Below are 13,813 nucleotides of genomic sequence, written 5' to 3'. Positions count from 1 at the left end.
AGACTGTCTGGCAAGGGTGATGGGTTTTTCTATAGTATAGTATAGTGTAGTATAGTGTAGTGTAGCTCAATAAAGCATTTGTTCAGCCTCCTGCAATCGTGGAGTCAATGCACATCATTCCTGTGGCGGGTCTGCTGCTGCTACTATAGGAGACCCTCTTCTACATGTATCAGAAAGCAGTGTATCAGCTCTGAAGCCTGTGGAGCAGTGAGTATATTCTTTTGCAAAGTGTGGGTATGCCTCTAGTAAGCAGAAGTCAGAAATCCTTGCTGACCTTGCAACTGCAAGAGCCCAGTGTAACTCTGCTTACCCTGAACACAGCTCAGAAGTGTCTCCAGTGCTGTGATGCAGGAGCATGAGGGATAAGACAACTGGGTTCTAAGCAACCTGGTCTGGTTAAAGGAGTCCCTGCTCATTGCACAGAGATTGAAACTAAATGATCTTTAAAGGCTCCTTCCAACCCAAACTACCCTATGAGTCTATGATTAAAAAAAAAAAAAAAAAAAGCTATTTGGTGACAGGAGAGGTGTTCTCACTGCACCACAGACCAAACCACCAAACCCTCTGTTTCTGCAAAAGCATGATCAGAGCAGAATCTTCTCTTTGCTTCATCATACATGTTACCTGTCACAGAATCACAGGCTGGGTAGGTTGGAAGGGGCACAGAGGATTATCTGGTCCAACCTCCCTGCTCAGGCAGGGTCATTCCAGAGCACATGGCACAGGATTGTGTCCAGACAGGTCTGAAATATCTCCAGTGAGGGACACTCCACAACCTCTCTGAGCAACCTGTTCCAGTGCTCAGTCACCTGCACAGTAAAGAAGTTGTTCCTCCTGTTCAGATAAAACTTCTTGTGCATCAGTTTCTACTCAATGCCTTCTTGTTCCATTGCTTGGCACCACCGAGCAGAGCCTGACACCCTCCCTTCAGTTATTCATAGACACTGATGAGGTCCCCTCTCAGTCATCTCTTCTCAAGGCTGAACAGACCCAGCTCCCTCAGCCTTTCCTCATGAGAGAGATACTCCAGACCCTTAATCACTTTTGTCACCTGTTGTTTCTCCAGCGGGTGTCAGAGTAGTTAAAGTCCCCCACCAGAACCAGGGCCTGTGACTGTGAGGCTGCTTCAAGCTGTCTGTAGAAGACCTCATGCACTTTCTCCTGCATGAGGTGGCCTGTAGCAAACATCCACAACAGTGTTACCTCTATTAGTCTGCCCTTTTTCCCTTACCCATGAGATCTTGACTTGCTTGTTGTCCACCAAAGGCAGAGCTCAATACGTTCCAAGTGCTCTCTCACAGAGAGGAAACTCCACCACCGCACCTTTCTGTCTGTCTCTCCTCCCCATAAATCCTGGACCGATAGAAATGCTCTCACACCATTGTTAGATCTGGAAAATGAGGAAAATTTTTATTCCACTACCTTCAAGTTCAAATTGTTTGAAGAAAGGTCCTGGAAAGACTATTCTGGCCCCCCATATCTGACATGGCAGGTGGGATGCGTCTGTCCACATAAAAAGTCTGGCCAGAGGATGAAGTGAGGATTGTATGGGGCTGCTCCCCAGCACTTGGCTGCTTCTTGGTCACACAGGCACACCATTTTTTCACATCGGTCTGTCAGGTTATCTGCAAAAAAAATGTGAGCTGAGGTTGAGAGATTCTGTATCAAAGGCAAGAAACAGTTTTAGGGGGAAAAGTCCCCGAAAAAAGCAGCCCTTGGGGATCAAAGGCTGGTGGCAGCAGATCAACATGTTGTGTTGTGGGTGGATTTGACCCTCCCCTGCCCTCTCTGTCAACAGATCTCACCTTGACTGTGAGAAAGAGCATCAGAAATTAGCAGCTAAATGTAGATTGGCAATGCTTATAAAAATCTGCTCAGCACAGAGCACTCCCTGCTTCTAGAACTTTGTGAACTATGAGGATTTAATTCAGTAGTCAAAGCTGAAAAGGAAAATTATTTAATCTTAGCCTGAGGTAAAAATATTCCACTGTTCCTCAGTCAGTGAATTTCCCTTCTAACTCCTCCCTCTGCAAAACAGACTGATTTCAAAAGAAAAAAACACTACTTTGAAAGAAGGAGCCTCCCAGAGGGATGTTCAGAAACCTGAGGGTGTCAGAGCACCCACCAGGCATCCTTCACTCTTGCTGTACCAGCTGCTGCTGTCTCTCTCTGATCACAGCAGACGAGCCAAGGAGCTTTGCAGCAGGGCCAGGTACCTGATTTTTATGAGCTAGCAGCTAACAAAGTGATCAAAGTCATACATGGAACTATACAGGAATGCAAATATATGACTACGTGGCTATAAATAACATCAAAGCCACTAGCTTAGAAGGCTACATTGCAAATGACTGAGTTTGGGTTAATGAACCTCATCCCATCTATAGTGGGTTAAATGCAGTTGTTGGGTTAATATTATTTTAAAGCACAGTACCTTGCTTCTTTGAGGCTGCTACCATGGATTATCTAACAGCCACAAAACCCTGCACTAGGCAAAGTTTAATGTGCCAGTGCACTTGGGCTTCACTCCAAAACCAACTGGAATGAGTATAGGAATTTTTCCAGATTTCACTGGACTTTGATGGATCAACCCTGTATCAGAAAAATAAGAAAAGCCCTAGTTTCCTAAGCTGTTCAGAATAATCATGTATTTACTGCTAAAAGTGCTTTAAGGGTCAATGAGGACTTAAGGCCACTCTTCTCTTAGCTACCAGTCTTGCCTGATGCTCTCCTTACCCCTGTGCTACTTGAGCTCTTCCTATGCTGTGCCAGCAACTGTTCCTCAAATGTGAGTACAAAAGTCTGGATTTGTAACATTCGTTCAACAGGAATGTTGTTTTTTTTTTTTTTTTACCAGACCCCTCAACTAACAGCCTTTTCAATATTCCAGATATCTATTGAATGGAATTTGCCTACAGGTGATGGCATATCTAGACTGAAGAATATAGTTTTGCCAGTTTTTTTCATTTCACAAAGAAAACTACCTAATGGTAGCAGAAAGAGGAGAAATACCAAGTAAAATGAGTTTCTGTTTATTTTACATCAAAATGTCTGTATTTATGGTACAGTGTCAGGCAGCAGGCACCTAATTCCTGTTGCATTGAAATTACAGTGCAAACAGTTCTGCTTATAACACTTCTGGACATCATTACCCTGAGCTCAGCAAGCATGCCTGGAAATTTAATTCTTCATCTCTTTTGTTTGAATGGGATCAGACATTATACCTTCACATCCCAGTAAGACCTGCCAGTGCTGTAGCCTGGGGTAGGAAATTTGCCTTCAAAACACATTTCTATTGTTCCTCCTCACCAGGGATATCAGAGGGAGTGTGGCCTGCTGAGGGCTTGTGGAGAACAGTTGATGGATGCATCAGGTCTTGCCTGGACATCAGTTAAGGAATTAATGACATTTTTTTAACTCATGCTTGTTGGCCAAGTCAGTGCAGCCTGCTGCACTCCTATGTCCACTGCCATGGACTGAATGATACATCTCATATCTGCAACTTGGATTGTTCCTTCACAGCAAAGAGAAACAGGACTTTTCCCCTGTAAAATGACTAGCAGAAAATATCAGTCAGCTATGGAAATATGGCAGGAGGGAGAGCAGTTGTACATTAAAGCGACACATTCCTTTGCCAGGACTTTGTATTTACTAGATTGTTCTGGAACTAGGAAAAGAGCAACTGCAGATGTGCTGTGTCCCATCCCCTATCTGCTGGCAGATCTTCAGCTGCTGGTGAAGCTGAGGATTGCACCAGTAAAATATGGTTTTCTGATAAGGTAGAAATAGTCTTTTAATGTTCCAGCAAGTAACTTTGATGATTATGGGGATAAGTTTTACTCTCACGATTTCTTTTCAAACTTTCAAAGTCTTCTACAATGAATTTTACTACCAGGAGCTTTCTGGAGACTTAAAAGCACAAGTGACAAATTCTAAGACTCAAGTCATCTGGTGTATGTCAAAACAAACTGTGCGAGACACTGACGGGCTGTGACTGTGCAATTCAAACCCTCTTGACTGGGTACCAGCTGTAGAGCTGAGTATAGCCCACACTTGCTGTCTGCCTGAAGCACTCGAGAGCATTTGATTCTGCATGGTTCCAAATCCCTGCTGGAACCCCAAGACTTCAGGCTGGAGCCCCAAACGGGGCAGAGGTGCAGGCTGGCATCCTGTTTAACCTATCTTGCAGCCATGCTAAATAGCCTGGCTCTTCCCTAGCAGTGCTTAAGGGTAGTAAAAAGTGGACAGCCCTGCTGGAGGGGGGGCCAGAACTGCAATGGAAAGAGCACCCCTGAAGACCCACAGCTGTGGGAAGAGGCATGCTTAATGCCAGTGAGCAGAAAGTCTCCAGAGTCATCTGCATCCCTGTCAAACTGGGATGGTTTGGGGGCTCCATGGCCCCCAGTCCTGCTCCTCAGCCTGGGTGGATCTCAGGTTACCTGGAATGGACTGTGCTGGGGCTCAGCTTTCCTCCCAGCTCCTGGCAAGGAGCAGGGAGGGAGCTTGGAAGAGAATGGACACTGCCTAAAGCAGCTTTGAAACCAGCTTGGCAAGCACAAACCTGCCTCTGGGGCCTCCAAAGCTCTGTGGTCAGCCTGCTGCATGCAGAGGAGGGAGGGAGGGAAGGAGGGAGGGAGCCCAGGACAGGAGCCAGCCTTTCCTTACCGCACCGCACGGTGTTCTGCTCACACGCCCACTGGTAGCGCTGCACCTTGGGGTTGCAGCCTTCCTTCTCTGCCGTGTCATAGCAGCAGTCATGCCTGTGGCAGCACCTGGGAGACACAGAAAGAGAGAGAATGGGCGTCCTCCTGCATCCTGCCTGTTGGCACAGGCTTCAGGGGAGCTTTGCTCACACACAGCTCATGACAGCAATGTTCACCCCGGCCTGTCAGTAAATCATCTGTTGATGGTGCAAGTATCCTGGCATCTCTGGGAAGGCTCGCTTGTCTCAGGAGCTCATTAATGCCATATTTGCTCCCATGACCACTGCGCTTCTTCCTCTGAGCTTTTGCCCTTGTGAAAGCATCTGTGGTCAAGACACGGTAATCTGGCTGAAAAGGAGCAGAAGTGTTCCTATAAGTTGTGCTACTGTGGTGTAGGGGCCTGAGTAAATATATGTATTGTAAACATATGTATGGCAGTAAAAGATCTCTGTATTGTATTGCCCTGATTCTAGTTATTGTAAATGGGCTGCAACTGTGATGTGCTTAATTGGGCAGCAGCTGTAGCCTGTGGAGGTAGTTGGGATAAAAGGGGGTGAGGCATTCAGAGAGGGTCAGAGAGGAGCCCTGGCAGAGAAGCAACAACAACACTGCTGTGAAGATTACAATATTGTGGCTCACTGGCTTAGGCTTAGACCCATCCCAAAACTTGAAATTGGAGTGTTTCTTGCCTTCCTCAGTATCACCAAGAAACTTAGTCTCTTCAGTTCACCTGCCATGTGCTCCTTGGCACATAAAAGTTCTGAGGGCAGGCTACAAATTAATTAGTCTCAATGGTGAAATTCATATGAGTTAACTTAAGAACCTTAAAAACCATCTACATCTAAGGCATTCACCTATCTTCTCTCTATGCACATCTGCACCACAGTTCACTTTTTCGTGCTGCAGAGATCTAACACAGTGTGAAAAGCATCAGATTTGAAAAATGCAGTTGTGTTTCACTGACCAGAGAGGGAATGAGGAGGAATAGCTCAGCTGATGACATCTGTACTATGGACTAGTCAGTGAGATCATTCTCACTGTCAATTACTTCTGAATTTATGGAAAATTTGACCTCACTTGAATTTTATTCTTGTAATTTAGGGATTCAAATTCCACCAAGAAAAGATTCAGCACTTAAAGATGTTCTCTGCTGAATAACAAAGGTTGTTTCAGCAAGGATGCAAGGTCAGAGGCTGGAGCCAGAGAACGGTGATCTCCTGTATTTCCAGAAGACATCCCTGCAAGAACTGACTCTACAGAGAAACCACTCTACTAACTGGGAAAAATTGAGGCAGGCTGATTTAACATAAAAACCCCAAAGCTGCAGCAAAGCCTAATCCATCCTCAGGGGAATGATAGGTAGCAGAGCAGGCCCATCCCTAGTGTCTCATATATGGGACACTGAGCACCGGAGGCTGTGGTGGAGGGGAGTGCCAGCTATAGAAACCAAAGGTCTCTGAGGTCTGGGGCGTGAGTCAGTAGCCAAATTGATGAGTCAGCGATGGGGGAGTATGGGGAAGAAGAACAATGTGAAGATAGACGAGCAGAGGGAGGTGTTAGGGCCCTGTGTACCAAGGGAAAGAAATTGCACTTTATGAAGAGCCAGAAGGAACAAAGAGAAAGAGAGGTAGGAGAAGTGAGGACAGATACTGTAGGGGGCAAAAGATTTTCTGTGAATCAGGCAAGGACAAGCAAATGAGCACTGAATTTGCACTAGCAAATGGTGTTCTAGCTAGCAGTGAGAACTTGCTGCTCCTTATCTGGCTTGGCAAAACTAGGGGAAGTCACATAAGCTCTGCAGAACCACAGGGTCTGGGCCATAATTCTGCCTCCCCTTACAGCATTCCTCCTGATGATCCCCACAGCTGCAGCAGGGTAACAGGTAGCTTACTCCAACACAAAGCTCCTAATTTACAAACATCTGAAAGAACTGTCAAGGCATGAAGACTAAGGAATGCTATTGTTGTCCTTTGCCACCTTCAGACGGTCCCCTCCGGTCCCCCTCTGCTGCACCTGGGTCAGAGTGGTGCTAAGCTTTTAATGACCTGCTAACATTCGGTTACAGCAACACAAACAGAGGCAGCCAGCAGCACTGGTCGTCATCAGCGATGGCAAACAAACACAACTGTGTCACCTGGGTACTCAACAACCTGCTGGTCACGGCTGGACTACGAGACAGCCCTGGTGGCTACAGGCAGCTCCGGCCGGCCCGCAGGGATCAGCTGGCCAGAGCCCTGCTGTTGAGCAAATGCCAGTGAGGTAGGAATTTGTCACGTTGTGTTTGTCACACCAACAGCATCCTCACTGCTGTGTGTCTTTTGCTTTAACCTTGCGACAGAGGAGAGATCTTACTCTTCCCTACGAGTTGGCCAGGATTTAACAGTTGGATGCAATGATCACAGAGATCTTTGCCAGCCTTAAGGATCCTGTGACTTAGATGAGTCATGGATGCACCCTGCCTTTCGTGGTGTTTTCAGGGAAGTGCTGAGCACCCTTAGGTCCTGCTTTACAACCTAGGTGCTGCAGCAATCCAGGGGAACAGAAAGGAGAAACAAATCGATTGAGTCTATGTGGAAGAAACGTCATTATGCCTTGAAGTGATGGAACTGTGAGAGTGGAAGAGTGGAACAAAAGGGAAAAGGTAATTTGTGACAACACCACATCAAAGTCAGTATGTGGAATAAACCTTATAAAAGGATTATCCACTCAATGGCTTTTTTTTTCTTTTTCACATAAAAGAGAGGTGCTTAGAAGCACTCTAGCCCTGTCTAGACAGATTGACTGAATTACACACAAGAAAATTACTCCTTTTGTAAGGGTCTCTGTGAAAACCTAGAAGGTCAAGAAGGTGAATAATTTTCAAACAGTATTTGTCACTCACAGCCAGTAGTTTTGCCACCCTTTCCTTTTTAGAATGGCAAATAGGGAAAATAATGTGGTCAGTTTGACAGGTGTGGGGTACTCAAGCACTCTAATCGTTGCAGTAGTTCTTAGTAACAGATATCAATATTTCTATTACAAACAGAAGATGGAAATTTTTAGGCCTAAATCTAGTGTGGCATTGCTGATTCGTCCTAGCTAAGAACCTAAATAAAACTTTTAAGTTTTTCTACAGCAGCCAAGCATTGCAGCTAAAGAATAACAATGAATGTACTTAGAGAATCAAGCTTCCCTTTTACAAACTATCTGATATTTTGAGGCATTTCCACTTGCAAAGTCTCATTTTCTGCCTTTAGGATAAAATCCTAAAATACTCCATGCAATTTAAACAACAGCAGAAACACTGGCTGGCGAACATGTGGCCATCTTTTACTCTTTCTTTTTCAGGAGTGATGACTTCTTGCATCTCCTAGGGTCACATAAATTTGGATGTCACTCTATGGAAAACAGCTTTTAAGTCACTCTGCTCAGCCCTTCAATAAAAGCAGTGCTCCAAAGTAGTGAAGTAATGTTTTACTTTCAAAGCTTTATTATGAAATTTGTTAAAGGATAACAGAAATAATTAAACACCCTACATACGCTGCTGTAGATAAGTGCTGTGATAAGGAGGTCAGGAGATATTACTGCAGTTACTCATCGTTTGTGAGGCCCATATTGACTGTTTCATAGATGAAATATTTCTCAGACAAATAAAGGGACATGATGAGAGGGCTTTGGGAGTGAAACATCTCACTGCATTAATGAAGACAGCTCCATTAGTCTTCTCATTCATGCCCACAGAGATCCTTAGCTTTGACACCTTTTCTTCCTTCACTCCCCCCTTTTTTCTGTCATTCTAATTCAGCAAAATCTGGTTTTGCAGCAACCTGCAATGTCTCCAGCATCAAGGTATTCTGGAAAGCTCAGTTTCCTTCCTAGTGAGCTGCAGACTGCCTTCACCCCTGCTAAAAGCAGAGCTTGCTTACTAGTAGCACCTGGTCTGGAGACTGTAGATAGACTTGTGTGCTTTGACTTTGATATTTCAAACCTGGCGAGATTGCAGATACCAGGCTCAGAGCAACAAGAGTCCACTATCCTCAGCTTTACTCTCATTTACTCTCTTATGCTCATTGCACAGTACAGGAAAGAAGCCTTTGATGGCATGCAATACCTCCAACACTTGTGGGGAGTAACAAGGCCAACATCTTCCCCATTAACAAGGAAAAGGAGAAATAGCACCATGCTCTCCCTTATTGTTCTGCCTTGATTCAGTGGGAACTAACAGCCAATTAGGGCAACAGGTTTGATTACTCCTTGCAACTATATGGATTTCTTCAAGAGGATAAACAGTGATATTTGCATCACTTCCATTTTAAGGATTTAGGTGAAATAACCCTCCAAATACCTTGGATTACACTCCTTTCGTCAGGCAGAGTGTGCTCTCTATGAAAAAACAAACAGCTATTTCCAAAAATTACATCCTGGTTTCTCCTTTGCCCTCTACCCCACATATTACAAGGTCCTAAGAGCTTTGGTGTCATCCAGAAGGAGGTTAAGCCCTCATTCAAATCCCAACTGATACATGGGTCATCACTCCCAAATCCCCAGTATGTTCATATATACTAAGCTCCCTGCCCACAAGGCAGCAAATGTGTCAGTGGAGTCACAGCAGCACAAACAGAGAAAAGTAGGGAGATCTGCACTGCTTCTGGACACGTAGCCAAGGTTTCTCTTACCAGTCTGTTTTATCTTTAGGCCAACCTCGTCCTCCCAGTCCACAGTAGCACCCATAGCCAATATATGCCAAGGGAGACCGTCCTGTGCCACACGTTATGGCTCCAGCCAGTTCAATGATTCCTCGAGTGTGCAGTGAATGGGACTTTCCCAGAGCACCTTTCCAAACTGCAAAGACAGGACACGGTTACACAAAAGGATTAAACATCCTCCTACTGATCTTCCTACAGTCCTTAAAAGGAGATGGTTGGGGGCAGCCCTGACAATCTAACTAGTCATGACATTCAGCTGGCCAAAGGTAGTCTCGCAGGGAGCTTTGCCTGTGTCTGGAATAATCAAAAGCTGGATGCAGGAATGCCCAAGCATGCTACTTCTTCCACAGGAGCTCAGTTCAAGCAGGACTTGTTAGTTCTGGTGTGCTAGTGTGTGATTGCAGCTGTGTTGCACCCGGGAGCAGTGTGTGGCTGTGCTCATCACGGAGCCCAAGCTGACAAGCTCTGCAGGGTCTGTGCCAGCACCATGGAGGCCCTCTGTGCTTCACTGCACCCCAGAGCTCCCAAACCTGGGACAGTTTTCCAGCTATGCTATGCTCCTGACTGGGACATGAAGCCCCAGACTACAGCCAGGCAACCAGACCTAACCAGGACTCTGTGGAAAGAAATGAAGTTTCTATGTTGCTCAAGATTTCTTACATTATCCAAGTTTCTCTATTATTCAGGATCTTTTAACCCATTTTCCAGGTGGCAAAACATACTGATAATCCTATTAATCTGCATAGAGGGACGGCTACATGCCCCTGAGCCTGTAGAGTACATACTTTGTCAAGGACAAAGTGCCTCCATTAGCCAAGATGCATGTACAGCCACTTTCTCTTGGGACTCTGGAAGTGATGGCAACACTTGTATCCGCTTCCATTACTATGTTCCACCTAAGTCGTAACAGGTGGGCCCCATTAATTTGGGGAAAAAAGGAGAAAGGAGCTCTGTGTCAGCTGGAGTGTGTGGATGGCCACCCAAACCAGTCTGGAGATTTTTGAGTTACAAGTCTTTTGATCAGTCTCGTGATTTCGCATGTTAATTTGGATCTTTTTTAGAAGCCACAGGCTCATTCTTGCAGTAGCTGTTATGGAAACCAAGAGTACCCTGCCCCCAATACTCAAACCACTGTGATGCTCAGTCACAAATGTTGCTCTTATCCTGCTATAGAGACAAACAGGAGCATTTCATGCCTGGATTTACTGAAGGACCAAATGCACTTTGCACTGCTCTATTGGTAGGATCAAAATCCTCAGCCCGAAAGCCTGACCCGTCTGCTCATCCCACCCATGCACAGCCACTCCAAAATCAAACAGGGGCTTTCCAGCATGCTTGGATGGAGAGGGAGGTGACTCCTGGGAGCTGGGAACTGGACACTGAAGTTGCTTTGCCACCTGCCCCTGGCTATTGCAGCATGCTTGACCTCTTCAAAGTGTTGTGCAAACACGGGCTAATTAATCCTCTAAACCACCCAAGGACTCAATACTATTATTAAAACAGTTGCTTTCCTTTTAAAACCTAGCCTCTAATCCCCCTGCTTGGGCCTCTTCCCACATCTCCTGGGCCAGCTTGCCCTCCGAGCCCAATCCAAATGCCAGTGAAGACAAGGAGGGTCTCTCCCCACGAAGGACAAGGAAGGGCTTTTCTCCCTCTCCCAGCCTGACCCCCCAGTAGGAGAGGGTGCCACCATTTTCACCCCAGGGACCCACACCTCAGGCTGTCCAGCATAGCCTCAGTCTGCTCCCTGGGGCATTCCTCAGGGATTAAATGCACATTCCTGAAAAAGTAAGCTCGCTCAGCTAAACACTACTTGAGTGTTCAGGTTTCGTGCTAAAAACACATTGGATGGCTTTTAATGAGAACTAAAGAGACCACTTATTTTCCTTGTCTAAACAGCAAGGCTCCAGAGTTAGAAGGGGGCTTTGCTCTCAGGGGAAATCACAAGTAGTGAGCTGCTTTGGCTTTGGGGGTATAAATCATGATTTTTCAACCTGTTCCAGTTTGCTGACCCTGAAAATATTCCAGTGGAGACAAAAACGTCTTTGTAGGAATCCCAGCCTTCTGACAAACGGCTTGACTTCGTTTTTAGCTCTTTCATTAGCCTCTTAAGCCAGCACTGCTGGGCCTTTTGGCCACTGGCTGAAAATGGTTGAGGCTGCTGTAAGGTAACTTTACCTCACCCAGAAGAAGAAAGGCCATTCTTCTTTTGGGGATATCTCTGGAGATCAAGGAACTGTAATTACAGTGCAGAGTTGCTATGAAAGTGGAGAGAGCGCCCCAAAGGAAATTGAGTCCAAAAGACTCAATTAGTGTGCTTAGGGCTGTGTGTTCTGCAAGAGGCGTCCAGGCAGCCTCTGATGTTCCTGTTCTTTGAAAGCTGTCTGGGTTTTGAGCCAGCAGTGCGCTGCTGCAGCTGAGAGGTCAGCCCTAGCAAGTACATTTTTAATATTCAGGTGCACAGCTAATAACTTGACCAAGAACTGAAATTGCTTTCTCTATGCTAGGCAGCTGAGCCAACACAGCCAGGAAAGCCTTGAAAAAGTTGGAGTCTCCACAGCAGCCTGCTCCTAGCCAAATGTCCCGTTAGCAGCATGTCCAATCATTAGTTAAACTACTAATGGACCACCTTAGAGAAGAACATACCTGCAGAGAGGTGAGCAGAGGTGAATCTGACAATTTAGCACTATTTCCTGCTTAAACTGGCAGCCTTTGCTGTAAATGGAGGTAGGAGGTTGTTTTTTTTTTCTTTTAAAACTCTACTGCAGGTATAATCTCAGATGTGCCAGTTTAGAGTTTTGTTGCCTTTGTCTGTAGGGACTTTATGTTAGTGGCCATTTATGGCTTTTATAAACAGAATTTTAAAATCTATTTTAAATTCAGATGTTATGAAAACTGCTCACTCCATGGACACTGGTATAAAAGGAAGGTATTTCAACGGAACACGGACACTAACAGCTCTGTAGCAGAAAACTACTAAAAAAGAAGATGATCTGTGTTTATACAGGTTATGCAAATCATAGCTGGGGCTGGGAAGTGAGGCAGGCAGGCAGCTCACTTACACTGTCCCTCACTGTAAAGCTGAAGATTGCCTAGTGACACTTTTTCCCCTCACTTGGCCGCATCACACGGCGGTCCTGGCACGAAGCAGGCAAAGCTGATGGCGCAGGGAGAGGCTGTGCCCGGGCAGGGGCGGCACGGCAGGGCTGAGGGACCGAGGGGTGCTACTCACCTGCCTGAAGCAGCGCCAGAAGCAGCAGCCGGCGGGGGCCCATGGGCAGATCGCTCCCACGCTCGGGTACTCCGGGGATCAGCGCCTAGCCGTGCTGCCAGGCGAGCCGAGGTGTGGTTGTGCTGAACAAGCCTGCCGGGCTGCTGCCCCGGGCTTTATATGCACATGGCTCTGCGCCCGCCTGCCGTGGCACGGCCTCTCCTGCGATGCCCCCGAGCCCAGCGCGGCCCGGCCCCGCGGCGGGAGCGCAGGGCGAGGCCTGGCCCTGTTTGCCCAGCATCGCCTCGGGCAGGAGCGAGGGAGGGGCTGCTGCCAGGGCATTAGGCCGGGAGGCTCCGGGACAGCCCGAGAGCCAGGCACTAAGCCGGGCTCCTTTAAGCTGTTTGCTTACAGACCCTGGGTAACCTCTGAGAAGCTGCGGCAAAGCGAAGCCTTCAACCGGGCTTTCTGTGGCTTGGGCTCGCTGCTGTGGCATTCCCTTGGCAAGGATTTTGTCCTTTTATAGATCACTTCCCAGGGTATTTTTTTATAAATTATTTTATTTTAAGACTGATTATTTTCATGTTTAAAAAAGAAAAGACAAAACTATAAAAATCCAACAGAAAGAATACTGTTAAATGCAGGTACCTAATTATAAACTGACCAAAAGAGCTAATTCGGCCCCACGCTGAGGGATAAATACCCCCTTGGCCTGTTGCTGCACCTGACTAACACCAATAGATTTCTTGAAGACTCGTCAGTATGCGGCTGCCAGAGACAGCAGGAGACCAGCAGCTGGGTCCAGCCCTGGGGCTCTGGTCACAGCAGGCACCCAAATCCAGTGGTGGCCTCCCTGTCACACAGCCTCTGCCTGTATGAGGTCACAGGCAATGTGGGCAGGAGGAATGGCCACACTTATTTTGTCTTTGGGCTTGAAACAGCTTTTAAACTCCTTCCTTCCTTGGTACAGCAGCCACTTGACTTGTTGGGGTCTGAGCATCTGCCCCTTCCCTGGTGTGGGCACGGTGGGCTGCTCTGCTGGAGTGGAACAGGAGGGGAAGGGGGCTGCTTGCCCCTTCTTGGGTACAGCCCAGGGCTATAATAGCAACACTCCTTGCCTGAGTGTTCCTTGCTAAAGCTGTGTTTCCCTTCTGAATGGCAGGGGTTTAAATATTTGCTTGCTACACATTGGTAGTGAATCAAAGTTCATCAGCAAG

General features: G+C 46.6%; 1 protein-coding gene across 1 annotated transcript; it reads right to left on the bottom strand.

Annotated features, from left to right (window-relative positions):
• Nucleotides 1-1,381: 1,381 nt before the first annotated feature.
• On the bottom strand, nucleotides 1,382-12,728 carry LOC132070095 (phospholipase A2-like). Its single transcript, XM_059466698.1, has 4 exons — nucleotides 12,618-12,728; nucleotides 9,356-9,521; nucleotides 4,663-4,769; nucleotides 1,382-1,625 (listed from the first exon to the last, which is right to left on the bottom strand). Exons 1-4 carry the CDS (start codon nucleotides 12,658-12,660, stop codon nucleotides 1,462-1,464), a joined length of 480 nt encoding a protein of 159 aa, XP_059322681.1. The 5' UTR covers nucleotides 12,661-12,728; the 3' UTR covers nucleotides 1,382-1,461.
• Nucleotides 12,729-13,813: the final 1,085 nt, after the last annotated feature.

The sequence above is a fragment of the Ammospiza nelsoni genome, chromosome 2 (genome assembly GCF_027579445.1).
Source record: "Ammospiza nelsoni isolate bAmmNel1 chromosome 2, bAmmNel1.pri, whole genome shotgun sequence".
Lineage (NCBI taxonomy): Eukaryota > Metazoa > Chordata > Aves > Passeriformes > Passerellidae > Ammospiza > Ammospiza nelsoni.
The sequence above is the reverse complement of the archived record's forward strand: the minus strand, read 5'-3'. Positions and strand labels throughout refer to the sequence as shown.

What these genes read in the sequence shown, in the direction of transcription:
- LOC132070095 (XM_059466698.1), bottom strand. Translation starts at nt 12,660, where the DNA reads ATGGGCCCCCGCCGGCTGCTGCTTCTGGCGCTGCTTCAGGCAG. An exon ending in TCTGGCGCTGCTTCAGGCAG is followed by an intron (nt 9,522 to 12,617) that starts GTGAGTAGCACC and finishes CTGTCTTTGCAG; the next exon opens with TTTGGAAAGGTGCTCTGGGA. An exon ending in CCTAAAGATAAAACAGACTG is followed by an intron (nt 4,770 to 9,355) that starts GTAAGAGAAACC and finishes TGTGTCTCCCAG; the next exon opens with GTGCTGCCACAGGCATGACT.